The 22,299-nt window shown below is 36.4% G+C and overlaps 4 protein-coding genes across 5 annotated transcripts in view; 2 read left to right on the top strand and 2 right to left on the bottom strand.

Annotated features, from left to right (window-relative positions):
* The first annotated feature begins 223 nt into the window (after positions 1-223).
* On the top strand, positions 224-9,773 carry LOC111487643. Of its 2 annotated transcripts, none has more exons than XM_023135122.1 (9): positions 224-321; positions 1,368-1,602; positions 2,078-2,247; positions 2,843-2,982; positions 4,734-4,911; positions 5,046-5,640; positions 5,983-6,095; positions 7,650-7,893; positions 9,273-9,773. In XM_023135122.1, the coding sequence occupies exons 2-9, from the start codon at positions 1,393-1,395 to the stop codon at positions 9,498-9,500; spliced, it is 1,878 nt and encodes a 625-aa protein (XP_022990890.1). In that variant the 5' UTR covers positions 224-321; positions 1,368-1,392; the 3' UTR covers positions 9,501-9,773. The 2 variants fall into 2 exon arrangements, with proteins under 2 accessions (XP_022990890.1, XP_022990889.1); XM_023135121.1 differs by having other exon boundaries at positions 224-713.
* Positions 9,774-11,087: 1,314 nt separating this feature from the next.
* On the top strand, positions 11,088-12,653 carry LOC111487552. Its single transcript, XM_023135002.1, has one exon. The coding sequence runs from the start codon at positions 11,237-11,239 to the stop codon at positions 12,506-12,508; it is 1,272 nt and encodes a 423-aa protein (XP_022990770.1). The 5' UTR covers positions 11,088-11,236; the 3' UTR covers positions 12,509-12,653.
* A 1,037-nt stretch (positions 12,654-13,690) lies between these two features.
* Positions 13,691-16,089, bottom strand: LOC111487589 (high mobility group B protein 7-like). Its single transcript, XM_023135038.1, has 8 exons — positions 15,848-16,089; positions 15,169-15,251; positions 15,034-15,082; positions 14,827-14,943; positions 14,652-14,709; positions 14,275-14,319; positions 14,110-14,196; positions 13,691-14,035 (listed from the first exon to the last, which is right to left on the bottom strand). The coding sequence occupies exons 1-8, from the start codon at positions 16,087-16,089 to the stop codon at positions 13,976-13,978; spliced, it is 741 nt and encodes a 246-aa protein (XP_022990806.1). The 3' UTR covers positions 13,691-13,975.
* A 4,871-nt stretch (positions 16,090-20,960) lies between these two features.
* Positions 20,961-22,299, bottom strand: part of LOC111487042 (protein ASPARTIC PROTEASE IN GUARD CELL 2-like) — a 2,914-nt gene continuing 1,575 nt past the window's right edge. Inside the window, exon 2 of the mRNA XM_023134257.1 lies at positions 20,961-22,119. Within this exon, the coding sequence (XP_022990025.1) occupies positions 21,043-22,119 (1,077 nt within the window). The 3' untranslated portion in view covers positions 20,961-21,042. The remainder of the gene's footprint in view (positions 22,120-22,299) is intronic.

Here is a 22,299-nt window from a genome sequence, read left to right as displayed (position 1 = left end):
TTTGAGTTCGGTCGAATTTTTGGAAATAATAAATTGAGTTTTATTTAAAGATCCAGACCTATTTTTATTATTAAAATTAAGAATATTTGTGATGTAAACGGTGAATATTTAATATTTAATATTTGAGTTTTATGATATTTTAATTCAGAATAGAGAATTGAGTTGGATCACTAATCCATCCAAACAAAATTTAAAATTTTAAAACCATAGGATTTACGAAAGAAATAATGCATGTGATCATTCCATGACGAAAATTAGAGCAGATGATTCGAGGAAGAATAATGTGAGAGGCTGAACCGGAGGAACATTGACTACGAACAGGTTCAAATCATCTCTCTCGATCAATCCATTTCTTCAATTTGTAATTGTTCATTCAACAATTTCGAATTAAACTGGACAAATATCCGGTTTCCGCGAGGTAATGGTGAAGAAAGTGAAGGTTACAGGGATCGAGCAAATCATCTCTCGATCAATCCATTTCTTGAATTTGTAATTGCTCATTCAACAATTTCTTAAATTGGACAAATATCTGGTTTCCACGAGATAATGGTGAAGAAAGTGAAAAGTACAGGATTCGAGACCTTGAAAAAGAACCAACCGAACACATTCAGATCCATCTTTCACCGCAAAAAAACGAAGAATGGAGACGATTCTCCTTATTCCATCCCTCAGCTCTCTTCCTTCGCAAATTCTGTTGTCGCTCGTTGTTCCAAGTATTCCTTCATTTTTGTATTGGTCGAATGTTTTCTTTGCTGTTATCTTGTATATTTCTGCACGAGTTTGCATGCATTGTAATGTTAATGCTAAAGACTTTATCTTACAATATCAGCTGCTATTTTTCTTCAAAATTTGATGTGTTTACCATCTATTTTCTGATACTATGACTGTTATTCATGCGTGATGATAAAATGCTACCGTACTGGTGATTTACTTGAGTAAAAGTTGTTCTAACGTGTGATTTGAAGTAGGATGATTAGTTGTTCATCATGTGAAAATGACTGATTCTCGGGAATTTTTCTAGTTACTGCGGAAGAACTCGAATATGACTATTAATAATCAATCGCTGCACTCATGATCCTTGGACAATAATGCGAGTATGTGTGAAGCCCGTCCATTCAAATTAGGCATATCTATCAAACTAATCACTTCCTCTTGTTCTTCTTCATTAACTATTGCATTATTGCACAGTTTACACATTTTTAGCCAGAGGATTTCAATAATTTAAGCGCTTTTAAAGATATGTTGCATGTCATATTGAAGGCATAGTTTGGATTCAGCATTTGTTATGCAATCTCCACAACTCGACATTGACTTCAGCTTTTATGTCATCGTCATTTAATGCATCTAAAGGCAATTCTGTCATGCAGGATTCTTCAAACGTCAATTGAAGAAATGCAACACATTTTTGATTCAGAGCAACCTGAAGCTAATAAGGAACCCGAAACTTATTCTAGAAGTTTGTTGGAATTTTGCTCATACCAAACACTCTATTCAATGAATAGACGTACAGATTATTTAAGTGACAAGGATTTTCGTCGCTTGACATACGACATGATGCTCGCTTGGGAGTGCCCTGGTAGTGAAACCGAACCACTGCCGCAAGTGAGACAGTCTACCATTATTATACTCCATTGATATTTAGTAAGATAGAGTGAGATTATAACTTAAATGCATCTTTCTTTTTTCTCGTGGGGTTGGAGATGGAATGCGGAGGGGCGGAATTTGGGATAATTTTAGGTTTTAGTTTTTTTTTTTTTTTAAAAAAAATCATTTACAAAGATAGTAAAATAAGAGGGAGAGAAGAAATTGATAGTGTTTCTAAATCCTCTTTCCAACTGTAGGAAACTGCTTCTTGCAGTAAATGAGGGAGTAGAGGATAAGGAAGAGTGGTCACTATTTTATTCAAATTCTAAAAACATGGCTGTTCGGGTTCATAACGTTCTTGTTTTCTTATCTGCAACTTGATAGGCACTTATGTTATCTCATGTCTAGGGTGGGTACTTTGAAGATTGTTTTGCTAGCATTGACGGAGATTTTGAGTTACTAGTTTTTAGAACTCTTGTATTATGACGATCAGGTTGATGACAAGAAAACTGTTGGACGAGAAGCTTTTGCACGGATAGCTCCTGCTTGCATTGTGCTTGCCGATCTCATAACTGTTCACAATCTTTTTGACTCTTTAACGAGTTCTTCAAGTCACCGACTCCATTTTCTTGTCTTTGACAAGTATATAAGAAGTCTTGAAAAGTAAGAACTTGCTTCGTTAGTGTGACAATTGTGTGATTTTATACATGTGATCGAAATCGTTTCTCCAACTTATACAGGTTTAGTTAAGAAAGCTTTAAATGTGTGAAATACAGTTTTTGTTCTACATAAAACAGAAAATGAAATCGTTATCAAACATACGCCTTGGATTTTATGATCTTGTATTTTGAAGTTTGTTCTTTTAAGATTAGTTTTTTGTTTCTTTAATGAAAGTTGATTTTAGTCAGTTCTGGATTCATGTTTTTGGTTCAGTAAAGTATTATTTAATCCGCTTTTGCTCTGTTTATGCTTCTGCAGCATTGTTAGAATGATTGTCGTTTAATGTTCGGGTTTTTATATTACATGCGGTTACATTCAAGCTTGTGTGTAGTGTATGATAATTGCACCTTGCAACAGAAATATATTGCAACTATTGTATATTAATTTTATTTTTTTTGTGAATATCAAATGGTCACTGAAGAAGTCTTAAGGTGGGACCTATCTGTTTCTGGATCATGACCTTTTCTGTTCCAGAATTAGTTAGTTTATGGACTAATATCACTCTTAGGAAAGGATTATCATGATATCTGTTTCGCAGGGTTATTAAGGCAACTAAACATGGATTGCACCCATCAACTGGAAGTCTTCATCTTTCCGAAGGAGAAATTGTCCTTGAAGTTGAGGGTACGCTACCCACTCAACCGGTGCTTCAGCATATTGGCATTTCTGCTTGGCCTGGTGAGTCTTGTTTCTACAAATGTAATCCAAGATTAAACAGATTGAACTACCTCCGTTTAAATTTTGAAGATTGAAATTTAAGATCCAAGTTTCCTTCTGTCGATTATAGTTTTTGAGCCATGAATAAAAATCCATGTTTCTTTCCTTTTTTTTTTTTTTTTTTTTTTAAAAAAAAATCAACATTCCTTACTTTGTCGGTCAAAATATAGATTATTCATGTTGGATAGATTATAGTTGTTTATTGACTAAGAAAGGGTAGATAGTTCTCTCTTTGGAGATTTTGTCCCAGATTATGAGCTTTTTTTGGATTATAGATTTTGGAAGTTGTGGTGTAGAAAGTAGTTAATTCTTTTGTGACTAAAGGATTGATGCTTTCAAATTGGAGGAGAAAAGTGATAAGTCTTCCTTTTTCATGAGATTGCTATGGAATCAAGTGCAATGGTTAGAACCATCGTTGTGTATTCATCTCTATTTCCAATAAACTTAAGTTGCAAAAAAAGGTGAATGAGTTCTATTTGAAAGCTTAAATTGTAATTTTTTCAATCGAGTCTTTCGTTGTCTAAGATGAATGGTTGGCTTGCATTTGAATAATAATATAAAAAAAAACCACCTTTTCTGATAAAGGAATAAGAAGTGCATTCTGATTCTCGTAACTGTAAAGAAGAGAGGTTGGTTTGTCTTTTTAGGAAATGGTTAGATAGTTCCAATAAAGCTCTTCACACTAGAACTACCAAGGAGTCACAATAAAGCTCTTAAGTTGCAAAAGATGTATGAAGACCAAGGAGTCACAATTAAGCTCTTCAACTGGCCAGAAACTTTAAATTCCCCAGAACTCACACTAGAACTACTCTAATCTACTCAAAGTTGGCCTAAAAACACCAGAAAATCAGCAACAAGAGCCATCACACATATGTAACTTCATTGACATAGATCCATTCTTGTCCCATTGACATAGTGAAATCCCCCGGGGGAACCATTCTTGTCCTAGAGAAATGCTTTTGGACATTTTCTACAATAGGAGTCCAAAAGAATAAACTTACGGGGGTTGTGTCGATATGAATCAAGGCATCTCAATCATGTAATATGAAGTTCGAGGAAGATGTGAAAAAAATGTTGTTCAAATTACCACTAGATAAACTCTAGTCACATTAAGTGAAGTCATGTTTCATTAGTATATAGATTAAATTTATATACTGGTTAATTATGGTCATAAAGTGTGAATGCTACCACTCTTGAAATGTATCATGGAAGATCAAGGATTTTATTTTGAGGCTATATAAAGCCATGTTGTCTTTGTAAAATAGACTTGAAAAATAGAGTAAAAAGAAAGTTTTCTTTGCAATTCTATATAATTTAGATTGCGAGCTTAGAATTATTCAAGTTTGAGTTGATCAATCTTGCTTGGGGAGTGATTTGAATCTCAAATAAATTTTCTTGTCTTGAGATATTTGATCAATAAGATAACCTGAATCTTACTTTCCCTTGAGGTGATTTCTTATTGTTTTGGTGTTCTTGAATATTTTAGATTTAAAAGTCTTATTTTTCAATAAGGTTGTTACATCGAATTCTCGGGAGTTTCGTAACATTTGAGATTTAGGGGTTTGCATATTCATAAGGGTTTTTGGATCCAATTGGTTGGGAGTTTCATAACATGTGTGATATAGTATTCACTTGATTGCTCTGCGGTGAAGATATTCATCAAGTGTTTTCCCTCCACATCTGCGTTTGATCTGGTTTATCTATTCATGCAGGGAGGTTGACACTGACCAATCATGCCTTCTACTTTGAGTCACTGGGTGTTGGTATATACGACAAAGCTGTTAGATATGATCTGGGAGCTGGTATGAAACAGCAAATAAAACCTGAACTTACAGGACCATTGGGTGCTCGTCTATTTGATAAAGCTGTTATGTACAAGTCAACATCTGTGTATGATATCTCTTGATAGATATGATATACTTTTATATATTCTAGTCCCTAGGTTCTAATCTTTGTTTTCTCTTCCTTTGAGGTTATTTTTATTAATTTATTTTATGGTTAAACGCTTTAATGATCCTTTACAGGATAGAACCTGTTTATTTGGAGTTTCCTGAATTCAAAGGCAGTTCTCGGCGGGATTATTGGTTGGATATCTGTCTTGAGGTCCTGCGAGCACATAAGTTTATCAGGAAGAACAATCTTAATGAAACTCAGAAATCAGAAGTACTTGCAAGGGCAATTTTTGGCATTTTCAGAATTCATGCAGTTAAAGATGCTTGTCATGTTTTTGCATCACAATACAGAACATTACTCACTTTTAATCTGACAGAAAGTCTTCCTGGGAGAGATTCAATTTTGGAAACTCTCTTGAGTCGATTGATGTTGATAAATAGAGATAGTGTTCAGCATGATGCTTCTGGGAATCCACCTGCAAAGCAGCAACGACAATTGTCTCCAATTTTTCTTCTATCATTAAGTCAACTTGGATTCACCTTACAGAAAGAGATAGGTTATGAATGCGATGCAGTCTTAGTTGGAGATGTTTGGGTTTGTGAGACTAATCCCTTGGACGTTGTAGTGAGACAATCAATATCAGATTCAGGCAGGGCTGAAGCTGCACAAGCAACTGTTGACAAAGTGAAAGTGGAGGGTATTGATACAAATCTTGCAGTAATGAAGGTAAGTTTGTTGGAGAAAACAATTTCCTTCTATGAGATACTTGGAAGATATGCAAGCTATCGAGTTAAAATTTAGAATTGATTTAACTTTTAGACTTGTATATCTTCTTTATCAATAACTGTTATCATCACTATCATGTTTCAGTGTCTTTTCTTTTATTTTACATACTGGAGGAAATATGGGGAATTTCAATCTCCACTTCTCTGTTTGTATCAACCAAATTGATAAATTTAATACCGGATAGGCGGTAATTTTTTGCATGCTTGAACGATTAACCAAAGAAAAATATTGAATTCTTTGGGAATGTATCTTGGATCTGAATCTTTCTCTCTGTCTGTCCAGGAACTGTTGTTTCCATTTCTGGTATTGGCTAGAAATATTCAAATTTTGGCCTCATGGGAAGACACTTTCACATCAACATTTTTTCTACTGCTGTTTTGCTACGCTATTATATGGTAACTACTCATTTTCTGGAGCTTTGCATGCTTGTGTCGAAATAGAGCATAGATTTCTTGGTGTGCCGCTTAATTGACTCATAAATAACTGTGTTCCAAAACAAAGCTTGTAAGTTATATGCATGCTATAATATGCTGGTCTTTTTTACTTTTACCTATTTGAAGGCTGTGTTTGGATTAAGTTCTTAATCTGTCAAGACATGTTACGTGGATAGGATTTCAGAACATTTGATCATGAGTGATTATGGAATTGATAATAGTTTTTCGGGCATAATCATAAATCTTCATGCTTTTTGGTAGTAAAATTTATTAGTGATGAGCCTGAGAAGTGATAGAAGGGTCTTTCATTTCATTTTGATATTTATTGTATCCACTTAGGTCCATCAACTCTTAACTTTCCTAAAGAAATTGTGATTTAAAGGACATTGGAGCAGCTTTACCATTACGTGGTTCTGCAAAGTAACTTCATGATATGCCTTTCTTGTAACTTCTTGATCAATCTATGGTTACAATTTCCAGATACTCGCCAATTTCAGCTTCTATTTGCTAGGATCAACAACCTATTGCATTTATCTCCAGTTTTAACCTTAGAGGGCAGAAGAAAGTCCTCTAGCCTTTGAGAGTTCATGCTTGTGGTCTTTTGGTACATCTGGTTGGAGCACAACGACATGATCTTCTCATTCTCTTTCTTTTAATCCTTTTTTTAATTTTATGAAAACTACACTTCTATTGAGGTAGATGAAGAAAATGAGAAGGGAGATCCAAAAAAAGGGTCCAACAGAAGGAGCCAGACAAAACTAACTAAATAAAAAAGGCTTTGTTCTCCTTCGAAACGAACACCCCAATTGTAACGGCCCAAGTCTACCGCTAGAAGATATTGTCCTCTTTGGACTTCCCCTCAAGGTTTTTAAAATGCGCTTGATAGGGAGAGGTTTCCACACCCTTATAAAGAATGCTTTGTTCTCCTCTCCAACCGACCTGGGATCTCACCAATAGAGGCATGAAACATGGCCAGAGACCACACCTCCTTCCTCAATCTCAATCCCTTTAAGATGTCCATTGCTTCTCCCAATCCCCAAAGGTTAAAAGAAGATCCTTAGTCAAGTTGAAGATTCTGCAATTATAGCATTGATCCTGAGCACTTCTTTCAGACCTCCAAATTTCAGTTCGGAGAGGAATTGAAAATTTTGTTGGTTAATGTTGTTCAGCGAATGACAGATGCAATTGAAAAATGTCCAGGAGCTTGGAACCAGTACTAACCGATCAAATGACTTGAAACAAAGAGATAGTATGCCGTTACCAAATACTTTTTGCAAAATGCACCAATTAGGATTTTGGACAATGTTGGTATTCCTTTTCTGAATAAGATGTTTACAAATGATGATTGATAAGCTTGAATTGAATGGCTAGTTAATATTTTTTCCCCTCGTTTTAGCTATTATTACATTCTGATTTTACTTTCAATTAACCTCTCAACTTCATTCCATACATCAAAGTTTTAGTGGGAAGTGATAATAGCTGGAGATCAACGAAATTTTCCATGTTGAAATGCAGGAATTGGATAAGGTTTATTTTGCCCTGCATTCTAGTATCTCTTGCGATTCTCATGACTTGCCGCCGGAAGTTTGGCCAAAGCAAGCCACTAGAACCCTACAGGATCACGGCCCCCCCTAATCGAAATGCTGTAGAACAGTTGCTGACCTTGCAAGAAGTCATCACTCAAGTTGAAGCATTGATCCAAGACGGGAATATCTTACTCCTAAAAATAAGAGCTCTCTTATTTGCAGTACTTCCACAGGTACATATTATGAATGTTTCCTTGAAGTAAAGTCATTATCTGATTATTTGACTATTTCCTTCATCTTCTTCACCAGAAAGTACTTAAGAGGATGATCTGATTCTTGTATATTTTAACCCAACCAGTCTGCTTCTAAATTTGTTTGGTTTTCTCTCTCGGAGTCCTTTTTTCTACTCAACTTTTGGTGGTTTGTGTGTGGTGGCGGCTTCTCCTTATCTTTTAACTACAGTTGTAGTGCTTTTTAAAAAAGAAAAATTATAAAGAACTAGGCTTCAAAGGAAACATATCTCAGCCAGAGCACACATATCTTCCCAATACCTTTCCAACCCTTCAAAAATTATCTCATTCCTTACCCAAATCGTCCAAAAAAACAAATAACTGAGAGGAAGAGAAAAATATGCTTGAGATTGCTGCACTTATCATGAAAGGTTGGATGGAATAAACATAGTTTATAGGTCAAGACAGCTATTCCTTCCTTCAAGATGGAAGGATAAGAAATCAATTCAAGGGAAAACTCTGATACCAAATGATAAGGAATCAATCGAAGGGAAAGCTATGATAATGATAAGGAATCAATCGGAGGGAAATCTCTTATACCAAATGATAAGGAATCCCTACAAGGGAAGTAAGATTCAGATTCTTTTATTGATCAAATATCTTAAGGTAAGAACACTTGTTTGAGATTCGAATCACTTCACAAGTAAGATTAATCATGTCAAGCTTGAATGATTCTACCTGCAACCTAAACTATATAGAATTGCACAGAAACTTAGCCATTGAGTAAAAGAAAGCACAAATGCTCATTTTACTACATTTTTCGAGTCTATTTTACAAAGACAATATACATGGCGTTATATAGCCTCATAATTAAAACCCTTAACCTTCCATGAGGCATTCCAAGAGTTGTAACTTTTATATTTTATGACCATAATTAACCACGATGTATACTTTATGACCATAATTAGCTACTATGTAAATAATCCTTAAAATACATTAAAGAAACACCATAACTATAAATTATCATCTATCATAAATTTGTAACCATCTAAGAATAAATGAAGCCGCACTTGAAGTATCTTGAAGTATTTGTTCCATAAATGAAGCTGGATTCTTCTTAACGTGGCATTAATATTACATGATCGAGATGCCTTAGTTCATATCATGGATGTTTCCATCCCCACCCCCACATTCATTACACTAAAAAAAATCCTCCATCATAATATAATAATCTCTATTTCTATGATTCTTTTGTTTTTTTTTTTATGTAAGCTTAAGAAATATTTGGCCTTTAGCCTTTAGTGTTTTTGCACTTTTCACATGTCATTAAGTCTCATATTTCCTGTATATATAAGCTTGTAATCCCTTGATCTTTGTTGCAGGAGACGGACATGGTTGCTGTAGTGCTGGTTTTTGCAGCTTTTGTTTTAGTATTTATGCCATTTAAGTACATAATTATGCTAGCATTAGTAGAGGCATATACAAGGGAAATGCCATACAGGAAGGAAACCAGTTACAAATGGATTAGACGGGGAAGGGAATGGTGGATTAGAATTCCAGCAGCTCCTGTTCAGCTTGTCAAACATGATGATAAGAAAAAGAAATCATAAAGCGAGTTGATGGGTCGAGATTTTGCATATCGTCTCATCACCATAGTGAAAATATTTTTGTATGTATATATATGTCTCGAGAAATCTATATTTCCTTAAAAAGATTATAGTCGCATGATTCTCATTATATTTGCAGTGGGTAGCTCACACAGACACGCACGCTCACACGCACGTTACAATAGTTAGAACACGAAAAAGAAAGAAAGAAAAGGTTTTGTAGTGCCAAGATATGGACTAGGCAATTCAGATTCTTCTGTTCAGTGGGATAGAGGATTTAGATGGGTTTGTTTGATATTGTTTAGACCATTTCTAGGAAGTTCTTTTATTGTAAATATTTTGTTGTGAGAGTTGTTTATTGGCTTTAATGGCTTTTAAAAAAACACTTATTGACTTCAATACTTTGGGTTCAGGTCTCAGGTCGTATAAATATTAGTTTTCTAAAAGAAAGAGGATAAAATTTGTGTATCTGTCCTACGTGACAACCAAATTATTTAGGTACCATTGGATTTGTATCTTACCATGTTCTTCTACTCTCTCTTTCTCTCTCTAAAGCTACGTGGACTCTTCAGAGATCTTAAACTTTCATAAGTGCATCAAACTTAAACCGTTTATTTAAATTTATAACTATTTTTATTTTGTTTTATTTTGGTACAAAATAGAAAATACAAAAATTCGGGACTAAATTGTTATTTTTACAAGAGTTTATGTAACCAAAGCAAACTTAGACGGTTCATTTAAATTTATAACTATTTTTATTTGGTTTTGTTTCGTTACAAAATAGAAGATACAAAAGTTGGGGACTAAATTGTTATTTCCGAGAGAGTTTATAGACCAAAAGTAGTACGTTTTTATAAACAACAAGAAGCAATAATTGAGAAATTTTCAAAAAAAAAAAAAAAAAAAAAAAAAAAACCTCAAAAATCATTTTAAAAGGTATAATCTCTCTTAATTTTGATGAGAAAAGTTTCACTTTTATCCTGAAATTTTGAAATATAGTTACAAATAATATTATGAGCATGCAATTTCTAATTTTTATGCATCCGCTTACCAAATTTTATTTTTTATTTTAACAGAAATATATATTTTTAAAAATATAAAAGCAAATTAGAATCAAATTGTTCGGTTTAATTCAATCAAAATTTATTAATCAAAACCCTTAAGTAGTTTCGGCAACCAACTTTCACATTACAAGACAGTCTCACGAAATATATAATTTTTTTTAGTTCATATAATAGATAGAGATCGAATCATTGACTTTTGAATATCAATAGTGTGTTTTTAAGATACATTCAAATTAATTTCGGTTACTTTAATTCAATTCATCAAATTAAAATAAATATATGCATAAACAATTTTTTTAATTAAACACAAATTCTGGTTTCAAATTAAATTAATTTTAGAAAAGTTTTTCTTTGTGTGAACACAATTCAATTAAAAATAAAAAATAAAAAATAAAAATTCAACTTAAATGGTACGATCTGATCAAGCTTTTAAATTATAGATTCTTTTTTAACACATTTTTTTTTATTTTAAAAGATAAAAAATACATATTTTTGCGATATATATATATAAAAAGCATAAGCCATAAACCCAAATCGGTCTTGTAGAAACAAAATCATCAAATCCATATCCAATATCAATACGCCTACGCCTCTTCGTTCTTCTTCTTCATTTTTTCTGGCGGCCGTCTCCGGTTCAGCTCCGGTGGAAGCTATTCTTTCACAATTCAAATCAGCATGCCGTCGTCTTCCTCCAATTCATCGTCGCCGGAGAATAGCCACCTTGATGCTCTTTTATGCTCTGTTCGTCCTTTCCTTCGCGGTGAACTTGAAAAGGTAAACACGAACCTTCCCTCTCTCATCTCTATCCTCCGTTCCGTCGGTGCCGGCGAGTGTTGGCACAAGCACGGCACCTTCCTCGATCACCTCGTTGATATCTACCGAATTCTCAAAATCTGGAAAGCTCAAGAGCCGGTTTGTTTGTGCGGCCTCTTCCACTCTGCGTATTCCAATTCCTACGTCAATCTTGCGATTTTCGATCCATCTACCGGCCGCGATATTGTTCGTGGCCATGTCGGTGAGGCGGCGGAGAGATTGATTCATCTGTTTTGTATCGTTCCTCGGCAGCATCTAATTCATGACGATCTTCTTTTCCGCTACTCCGATTCGGAACTCGTCGAGCATCTCAAAGTTTCCGAGGCATCGCTGAAGAACGCCGTGGAAAACGGACATTTCAACGACGATGAAACCTGGAGAAAGAAACTGCAGTCGATTCTTCCAGCCGATGGCATAACCGTGAAGCACATCAAAACCGGAGAAGACGTGATGGTTTCGAGGCGAGTGGTTGCGATTTTCCTCATGATGACGATAGCCGATTTCAGCGATCAACTCTTCGGATTTCAAGATTTGTTGTTCGAAAACTCCAACGGACGTCTCGAATTCACAGGTAATAATTACACATCTCTCTGGCCTGGAAACGGCAAGCCTGGACTATGGATGAACTCCTCATCAAGAATGGGAGCGATCTACTCCTTAATTGCGAGAGAGGAAGCCATTTTAATCGCACAGAGAAAGCGAAACGGCGAATTGGGGCACAAAACAGATAGAGACGAGGATTTAGACCTAGTAATTCCCCCAATTTTCAGTAACTGCACAAGAATTCTTGACGCAGAGGATCAAATTACAGCAAGGGATTCATACTGGGAAGGTATTTGCAAAACATCTGAAAGAACTGAGGAATTGCTGTTGAGATGTGTGGAGAAGAATCCGTTTGTTGGTGAGCCGCATGTGGCGTTGGCGCAGCTGTATTTGGGGAAAGGGCGGTTTGAGGAGGCTGAAAAGGAGGCCGAGGAAGGGGTGAGGCTGATGCTTGAATGGGGCAGCGCTTGGGACAAGAGGATGCCATGGGATGGCTGGATTGCTTGGGGAAGAGTGCTGTTGATGAAAGCCAAAGAGAGGACATGGACCAACACATCATGGGGAATCCTCAACTTGGGGCTTGTAAGGTAAGAGAAACTAAATCTTCACTATGTTTTGATATTAATTAGTCATATCAATTGTGTTCATAAATAGAGTTTTGTGAAGAACATTCCATGGCTGTGTTGCTTGCATCTGATGTTGATATAATAAAACTTGGGTGTTGTTTGATCATAAATGAAGTTCATTAGCATCATAATTGAAGTTGTCGCCCATTTGCTTCAATGATTAACATAAATGATTATTCGATGTTAGTATATGTTAGGAATCACGGATCTTCACAATGGTATAATATTGTCCACTTTGAATATGAGTATAAGCTCTCATGATTTTGCTTTAGACTTCCCCAAAAGGTATCATAGATGTATTCCTTTACTTATAAATCCATGATCAATCCTCCCTTTGAACAAAGTACACTATAAGTAGCCCTTGAGGCTTATGGAGCTCTCGAATAGTCTTCCCTTAATCAAGACTCGGCTCCTTTCTCTCGAGCCCTCGAACAAAGTACACCATTTGTTAGACACTTTAGTCACTTTTGACTACATCTTTGAGGCTTACAATTCTTTGTTAGATATTTTGAGATTCTATTGTCATGACTAAGTTTAGGATAGGACTTTGTTACCCTGTTTTAAGAATCATGGATCTTCTCAATAGTATGATATTGTCCACTTTGAGCATAAGTTCTCATGAATTTGGTTTGAATTTCCCTAAAAGACTTTGTTACTAACGGAAATGTATTCCTTTACTTATAAACTCATGGATTTATAATTAAAATATTTTGAGTTATTTTTTTTATTAGTTATCAATCGAGTGGGATAATAAGTGGAAGAATATACCATACCTCTCAAACATGTTCTGTTTTTGACTCTCCAAAGCCGTGTATATAAAAATCACTACAATTTTTCCGTAACTTGTTTAGAATCTCTTCTTTTATTCACGCAAGCTGCAAATTGGGTAATTGATGTTGAATTTTCTTCAATCAAGAGCATGCTCCCTAATTATTAGTATTTAAACAAAAGTGCATTTTCCATCCAAAAAGTTCTTGAATTCTTTTACAAAACAACCAAAATTGTTTTTGAACTTCATACATATATGCTTATAAGAGAGATGAAATATATAAATATGCCCATTTTTTTAATTTAAAAAATAGTATGTAATAAATGGATGAAATATTTGGCTTCTAAGAAAAATTGTTATAATGCTGACAAAGGTGTGTACGTCCAATTATAGTCGCATATTCCAAGAACATGCACCAAAATATGATATCGTTCAAACAAATGGCGGCCATAAAACTGTCAGAAAAGGCCGAAAAGTTTTACAAAAGCCCAACCCCATTAGCGACTAATATCTTTTAGTTTCAAAAACGTGTATGCTAAGAAGAAGCTTATCGATGTGGGGTCGAACACTAATAAGCATTTGTACTATATTTGCGTAGGCGGTTTTTGGTTAAATTAGAGAATTTACAAAAGGAACCAAGCGATGAAGCTGTTTCTAGCTGTTTTACTCATCTGTTACTTCCTCTGCCTCCCTCTCTGCAACCTCTTCTGTGTCTTTCTCATCCTGAACAAAGATCCCACATTAGCATTTGAATGAATAATCAAACAGATTCAGACAGTTGAGAGCTCAAATCTCACATCTTCGTTCTCAGCGTTTTGGGTTTCCAAGGCTTTTTTGTACTCTGCTTTCAGCTCAGCAGCTTTATCCTGGTAAGGCTTCTTCTCCTGTTAATCAATTTGAGTTTTAGATGACACAATTCATAAACATAGACGTGCTTTTAGATGGCAAGTGATCTAACTCACTTCATCAGTCATTGATTTCCATTTCTCACCGCCCTCCTTTGCAACCTGAAAAGATTGAAATACTCAATCAGGAGACCGAGCATCCAATAATTTGAGCATGTACTATAACAACCTAAGTCCATCGCTAACAAATACTATCCTATTTAAACTTTTCCTTTCAGGCTTCCAAGGTTTTTAAAACCTGTCTGCTAGGTTGAGATTTTCACACCCTTATAAAGAATATTTTATTTCTCTCTCTGACCAATGTGAGGTCTCACATTCCACCCTCTTCGAGTCCGGACATCCTCACTAGCACTCATATAGATCTCCAATTGATGTGGGATCTCACAGTTACTGCACAAAATGATATGCACAAAATGATATGGGTCTTTGCTAACCTCTTTAACACCTTTAGAATCAGGATTTGCTTCTTTAAATGACTTTCTGTAGTCGTCCCTGAAGTATTACAATTACTTGAAATTCAGTTAAAATTCAAGTAAATAGAAAATAACACTGTATAAATCTAATGATTCTGACAATTGAGAGCAGAAGGAATGAGGGAAATTTGCATACATGAAGATAAAGAAGGCTGTAGGAGGGCGCTTGGGGGCATTTGGATCTTTGTTTTTCTTCTTCCTCTTGTCCGTTTTGGATTTAGTGGCTTTTGGTTCCGATGGTGCTGATCTTTTCCTGTAGTTAATTTAACTCAAAACATCAGCTCAATCAGGTAAGAATAAAGAAAAACATGCAGAGAGAGGAGCATAGCGACCGATAAGACACCTTTCAGCTGGCTTTTTAGCTTGAGTTTGCTTCTCGACAGTCTGAGCCTCTACAGGAAACGAGAACAGTAAGAGTTCCAAATCAGAAAAGAATCCCAAAGAAAAAAAAATATTCACGAATCCACACGGATATTACCTAAATTCATTCTAATTTTAGTATCGAGGCTACAGCTGTGCATGCTGATTAGGGCGGCCGGAACACTTTTGCCACACTCATCACTGTAACAGCCAGAAATCAACCATTCAAATCAGAGAAATCAGATTCTTCCATTGTCAAGAAACTTAACGATGTTTTCATTAACTATCAAATTCAAACTAAAAATGCGAACAGAAAACCACACATTATTGTTGAATGAACAACAAACAATAAGGAAAACACCGTAAACCATAATCTCTTCCGACAATAATCGAAGAAATGGAACATTATGAATGTACAGTACGAACACACCAATGGAACCAACAAAAAACAAAAGCAGTAAAAACACGCCAAGTTATAAAGGTAAGAAATAATCGTACATCAACAAGAACGTTCATAACGAAAGCAAATATTTCATTCAACTTTAAAACACAATCGGATTAAGACGCAAGCAAAAAGGCTTACATTATCAATGCCAAAGCAAAAATCACTCCAAACACAACTTGTTCCGAAAATATTCGAAGAAATGGAGTGTTACAAAAGTGTAACACAGACGCCGATTCAACCAACGTAGAAATCAAAGCATAAAGAAAACAAGATTCAGGCGTCCTCTTTAGCTCTCCAACCAGTCGGTGTATAAACCATAACATCCATAGAGAAAATGGAAAGAAACACGCACCATCGAGCAAAAGCACTGCCGTCTTTGGCTCTCACAAGGGAAGGACCAGTGGTGGCGGCATCGGAGGGAGCAGCATCCACTCTCTTCCTCGAACTCGACGATCTTCGAACGGCCATTTCCTCCTCCGCCGCTGAATCGGTGACTCCGAAAATGCAGAACTGATGGTAATGGGAAGTCTTTCGCGGTTGAAAAATCAAGTGGCCACTATTATCTAAATTTTGGCGCGCCCTTAATCCTCGCATTTTTATATCGTTTCACGAAGATCTCTGACTTGGATCAATCTTCTACCGTTGATTTTATACAATTTTGTATCGACGTTCCAAATTCATACTCCCGTCAAATGGGCCTTTGATAAACCTGGGCTCGGTTTGTTGGGCCTTAGATAAACTTGGGCTGGGTTATTGGGCCTTGAATAAACCCAGAATTGGGCTTGCGATTGGTCTTGAGCTTGGGCTTGGATGAAACTTTTAAAGATTTTTAAATTAACACTTTTAAAAAATAATTATACATTACCAAAAAAAAAAAAAAAAAAAAACATTGAAGATCAAATTTAGAAACAAAATAATATTATCTATGAGTAATAACAAATAAAGAAAAGTAAATCGGGTTGGCATAGGAAATGGGGAGACATGTTTACAAGAGATCGAGATGGATTCCACCTCAACCGTGCCTAGTGTACGACGGGCAATATCACATAATTGTTATGGGTGTTTGAGGTTGAGTTGGATAGGATCGAGACATTTTTTAGATGTAGTTGTAAATTTTTTCAATTCAAATAATTCTTATTAAATAATGAACTCAACTCGATCTAACATGGTTCGGTTCATTTCTCACCTTCGTGTGCTTGATTTAATCAGACTCGTTTAGGCACCCTTGGTCTATTTTATGTGCTTGATTTAGTGAAGATTTGTCCGGGTGTGAAATTGGTTTGAAAGAGGCTTATCAGAGATTTTCTAAGGTAACTTTGTTTAAATAGGGTTAACGTTGTGGATTCACATAGGATGTACTGTTCATGTACCATATGGATATTATGGTCAAAAGGAATTATTCAGACATGCAATGTGGTTCTAGAGATGTCCAAAATTACAAAATACGAACCCGACCTTGTTTCCTCCACCACCTCTTATTGTTTTAAACTCTAAAATCGATAGGTAAGTAGACTCTTTTGATAGTGACATGTTTTTACCAATTTGAGCTTAGCGTAACTAGTTTAGTCAGTATGTCTTCAACCAACCAGTTAAAAGTCTAAATTAAACAAAAAAAAATTGGTAAGAACTCTCGTAATCAAAAGGTTCGAGCCACATGAATAGCTACCATAGCGCGTTTATTAGGTGGCTAAGTCAAATTGGTCCTTTAATCCCTCCACGAGGGACCAAGCAATCATGCCATAAATAACCTTTCACAAACTTTGGATAATAACCCATTATCATCAAAAGTTGAGTTTTCCTTTGATTTTTTTTTTTGACCAATATATACCTTTTAAATAATTTTCAAAAAAATAATTTTCATTTTCTAATATAATTTATATTAAGAAATATATATATATAGAGCAGCATAGGACCGGGCGAGAATTGGGAAAGAATTAGGGTCGAGAATGAGGATAGATAATATAATTTTCGTCCCAGTCCCCATTTAGCTGTCTAAGAAAAAAACTTTCCCCTCTTCTTTCTTCATTAATCAGATATTCTTCAGGTCATCCGTCCCATCGGGATGTGTTTGGACAATATTGCCCTTCTAAATAAAGGTAATTATTTTTTTACTATTTGCATTAGAATTTAGATGTAAAAATGACGTCATATTTGAGTAACAATTAAATGTGGGAGAAAATGAAAGTATTTTATTTGTATATCCAAAATGATCCTTTGATTGATTCTGACTAAAGCTTACACATTGCCTTTATTTGATTCCTTCTCCTTTCACAAATTTCTTGGGCAAATTTTAACCTTTTGGGACATAAAGTAAATATGGGAATTAAGTGGTCACTATTGTTAACATCACTCTTTTTTACCTTATTTTGTTTATATTTAATTTTCAATACGTGTCGATATTTAGGTCGATATTTCAAACATCTATGATGGTTCAACATTTGTTTGATTAGGGATTGCGCACGGGTTGAGTTGGATTGGAGAAAACTTATGGACCAATCCGAAATTTTAGGTTTTTTGAAGGGCTCAGAGAGAGAACTAAACATTTATTATAAAAGTGTGGAAACCTCTCCCTAATAGACACGTTTTAAAACCATGAGGCTGACGGTCATATGTAACGGGCTAAAACGGACAATATCTGCTAATAGTGGACCTGGGGTGTTACAAATGATATCAGAAACCAAATCAGGTAGTGTGCTAGCGAGGATATAGGGCCTCCAAGTGGGGTGGATTGTGAGATCTCACATCGGTTGCATAGGAGAACGAAATATTCCTTATAAGGGTGTGGAAACCTCTCTGGTAAACGAATTTTAGAACTGTGAGGCTATGACAAAATGCAGCGGGCTAAAACAGACAATATCTGTCATCGATAGACTTGGGGCTTCAACCCAATTCAATCTAAAAATAGAGGTATCCCCAACTCCAATTTGTGCATTTTTAGGTGTTTGATTAGGGTTCAAAGTTACCACAGATTATAAACGTCAAATATTTTAATTTTCATAATAATCTTAAATGATAAAGTTGAGTTGTAACCCTATTTACGGTTTGGTTAGGTTGATACTGTCAAAAAAAAAAAAAAATGTTAACTAACAAGCCCGACCCTAATTTTTTTGTTTTCAAGTTAGGGTCGGGCTCGTTAGTTAAACCCTAAACCCTAAACTCTACCCAAAATTAAAAAAAAAAAAAAAAAAAAAGTCTTAACTTATGGTTTGGTTTAGGTAGTCCAAATTGGTCGGGTTCTCAAATCATTTGAACACCCTTAAATCTGACAGGCTAAATCCGATTACTATGGTCTCATTATTCGACCTACGAATTCAAGCGGAAAAAACATGTTTTTAAAAGCTTATTTTTGGCTTTTTGAATTTGACCGAGAATTCAAATGTCTAACACACATCAACACTCAGAAAACTAATAACGAAATCATTCTTATCTCGGGTACCTAGTAGATTTTCCAAAGACATCTCTCCAAGACTTCGACACTCGACGTTTTTTTAATCACGAACGTATAAATGTATGCGATGCCTAATCGTTTAACTCGTCTCGAACGAAAAAAGGGGCGACAAAAGTAATGAAGGTTGATTTCACAATGTCATAAAAAGAGGAAAAAGCAAATGGCTTTACAAAAGCTCATTACTTGAATGAAGTTCAAAGGCAGACCAAAGCTCCTAGTGATGGCTTCACATGTGTACCTTAGTGGTGGCTCCCTTACTTCATCATTTCAAGACCTTCAATTATTTATTTATTTATTTATTATTTATAATAAGTTAAAAGCTTAAAGGGATCTCTTGGAACCTTACTGCTCAAATATCCTAATTTTTTTTTATTCACATCTCCTTTTTGCCCACTCTTTTTGACCCACTTTACATTGCCAATGTGACTTTCTTTTACCCATGGTTAACTCTTTTTCGACTCTTCGGTTAAATTTAAAGTTACTTTTTTCGATCTCGATCATGATTTTTGTGAGAGCTCTCATCGGTTGGAGAGAAGAACGAAACATTTTTTGAGAGGAACCCCTGAAAAAGAAAGACAATATCTACTAGTAGTCAGCTTGAGCTGTTGGACATCCTCTTTCATTTTTCCATTGCTAATGTTTGACCCTTTCTTTAACCACGGTTAACCCCTTTTCGACTCTTCGTTTAAATTTAAAGTTACTTTTTTCGATCTCGATCATGATTTTTGTGAGAACTCTCATCGGTTGGAGAGAAGAACGAAACATTTTTTGAGAGGAACCCCTGAAAAAGAAAGACAATATCTACTAGTAGTGAGTTTGAGCTGTTGGACATCCTCTTTCATTTTTCCATTGCTAATGTTTGACCCTTTCTTTAACCACGGTTAACCCCTTTTCGACTCTTCGTTTAAATTTAAAGTTACTTTTTTCGATCTCGATCAGGATTTTTGTGACAGCTCTCATCGATTGGAGAGGAGAATGAAACATTCTTTGAGAGGAACCCCTGAAAAAGAAAGACAATATCTAGTAGCAGTGAGCTTGAGCTGTTGGACATCCTCTTTCGTTTTTCCATTGCTAATGTTTGACCCTTTCTTTAACCACGGTTAACCCCTTTTCGACTCTTCGTTTAAATTTAAAGTTACTTTTTTCGATCTCGATCAGGATTTTTGTGACAGCTCTCATCGATTGGAGAGGAGAATTTAAAGTTACTTTTTTCGATCTCGATCAGGATTTTTGTGACAGCTCTCATCGATTGGAGAGGAGAACGAAACATTCTTTGAGAGGAACCCCTGAAAAAGAAAGACAATATCTACTAGCAGTGAGCTTGAGCTGTTGGACATCCTCTTTCGTTTTTCCATTGCTAATGTTTGACCCTTTCTTTAACCACGGTTAACCCCTTTTCGACTCTTCGTTTAAATCTAAAGTTACTATCAGGGTTTTTGTGAGAGCTCACATCGGTTGGAGAGGGAAACGAAACATTCCTTGAGAGAAAACCTTAAAGAGAAAGAGCTTAAGCGGCCATAGTTTTTGTAAAATATTGAAAAAAAATGGTTTTTTTTTTTTTTGTTATTAGTTCGGAAAAAATATTTTGTGTGATGGTAATAATTTTTATAGTGGAGTTCCTTTTTGGTGGGTTCGGGTTTTTTTTAGTTTTTCACGTAAATTGTGTTTTTTTAGTGATTATGTAAGGAGAGCAAATCTATTTAGACATAAAATTAGAGAGTTCCTACCCGACCTTGTTTACCTACTCCGTCTATCATGTTTTCTGCTGTGATTATCCATCCTGTTCGGGGCAAGTCCACTGGACATATGTACATATAATTGAAAGTAGATAGTTTTATTAGTTACTGTACTAAAGTTGACGTGTTACAAACATTTTCGGAGTGGGGGACTTACTAAACATGATATTTTTTAGCATCGAGCTTATACTTTAACCTAAAAAATGAAACCGAGCATTGTTTAGGGATAAGATTGTAGTTTAGCCGTGTTTGTCTACTATTCGCTTGCCCGTTTCCAATTATTGAACTAAAAAAAATTAAATTAAATTAAAAAAAAAGAGAAACTATTCAAAATGACAGATTTGCCCTTTGAATTTTGATTAATTAACAAATACTTGGCCCAAATCCCACAAACCCATTAGCTCCATCAACGGAGATTTGAATCCCTTCTTGTTGGATGTTCCCGATTATCGACAATCCCGACGGCGATGCTGCAAATGCGAAGCAAAATGTCCCTTCTCCGTCCACCGGAATCAGAAAGTTTCTCGCCGGAAGCGTCAGTATCGGCCCGCCGGAGAAGTAGAATGATACCGTCGGTACCCTAACTGATACGAACCCGTTAAGATCGTAGCACGTGTCGAAGATCGATACCTCGCGCGATCGTGGTAGGTTCGCCGTTTGCCCTATGAAAGTGTCTCGAAATGCTTCGTATGCCGGCACTGGCAGTCTCGTCACGGCGGTGCCGGTGTCCATCACCACGCCGCCGTACCCTAGATCGGTGAGTTCGAAGATCTGTTCTGGTATTGGAACTCGGATCCCTCCGACTCCGAGACCTGAAAGGCCTACGTAGTAGAAACTTGGAGCGCGTGGATTTCTGATTAAGGGAACCCACGCGCCGCCTACCGGCATAGCACTGCGGCCGAACTCCAGCGTTCCAGTGGACTCGGTTCCTCGACTCACCAAGCAGTAGCTGAACGCGCCGCCGGTCTGGCCGCCGAGTTGGCCAACGAACGACATGGCTCCGCCACCGAGGCCAAGCAACCCGGCGGCTCCTACGAACATTCCACGGTTCATATGACCGCATCCAATCGCGATGTTTCGGATCAAAACTCGGCCGAAAGTTAGGGTTTCTAGAGCGAGATTGCCGCGGGTGTAGGAGCCGTCACCATACGACACCTCGTACCGGCACCGGCCGTCGTTGCAGCCGGCGTTGTCGAGACGGCCGCATACCGACGAATCGCAGGAGATCCCAGCGTAGGAGGCGGAACTAGCCGGGTCGAACACCGGGTCAGATTGTTGGTAGCATTCGCTGCAGGGCTGGCATTGCACCCAAACAATGTCGCTGCCGGAATCAATCACCACGTATTGGCTCCTCGGCGGGCTGCCGACGCCGATCCTCACAAAGTACTCTCCGCTTCCCTGTTCCGTGCCGGAGATCACATCGGAGCCGAATTCCGTCACCTGCAAAGGTGGAACATACAAATTTTTACCTCCTAACCTTTTAAATATAATCTATACGGCCATTCAAAGGAAAAGCTACAAAATCTTGAGTATATTCATATAAATTCAAAGGAGGGCAATTGCCTCCCTCCCTCCCTCCCTCCTTCCTTCCTTCCTTCCCTGTCAGCTCCACACCCCCCC

Source organism: Cucurbita maxima, unplaced genomic scaffold (genome assembly GCF_002738345.1).
Source record: "Cucurbita maxima cultivar Rimu unplaced genomic scaffold, Cmax_1.0 Cma_Scf00012, whole genome shotgun sequence".
NCBI classification, from domain to species: Eukaryota; Viridiplantae; Streptophyta; class Magnoliopsida; order Cucurbitales; family Cucurbitaceae; genus Cucurbita; species Cucurbita maxima.
Note: the sequence above shows the minus strand (reverse complement) of the source record. Positions and strands in the feature narration are given on the sequence as shown.

Excerpts from the sequence above, each read along its gene's own strand:
- LOC111487643 (XM_023135121.1), top strand. The coding sequence starts at position 547 with ATGGTGAAGAAAGTGAAAAGTACAGGATTCGAGACCTTGAAAAAGAAC. Across the intron at positions 1,603-2,077 it reads AAACCGAACCACTGCCGCAA|GTTGATGACAAGAAAACTGT; the intron begins GTGAGACAGTCT and ends TATGACGATCAG. Across the intron at positions 4,912-5,045 it reads ATGTACAAGTCAACATCTGT|GATAGAACCTGTTTATTTGG; the intron begins GTATGATATCTC and ends GATCCTTTACAG.
- LOC111487589 (XM_023135038.1), bottom strand. The coding sequence starts at position 16,089 with ATGCGAGGATTAAGGGCGCGCCAAAATTTAGATAATAGTGGCCACTTG. Across the intron at positions 15,252-15,847 it reads GGCAGTGCTTTTGCTCGATG|TGATGAGTGTGGCAAAAGTG; the intron begins GTGCGTGTTTCT and ends TGGCTGTTACAG. Across the intron at positions 14,036-14,109 it reads AAAACGCTGAGAACGAAGAT|GATGAGAAAGACACAGAAGA; the intron begins GTGAGATTTGAG and ends ATCTTTGTTCAG.
- LOC111487552 (XM_023135002.1), top strand. The coding sequence starts at position 11,237 with ATGCCGTCGTCTTCCTCCAATTCATCGTCGCCGGAGAATAGCCACCTT.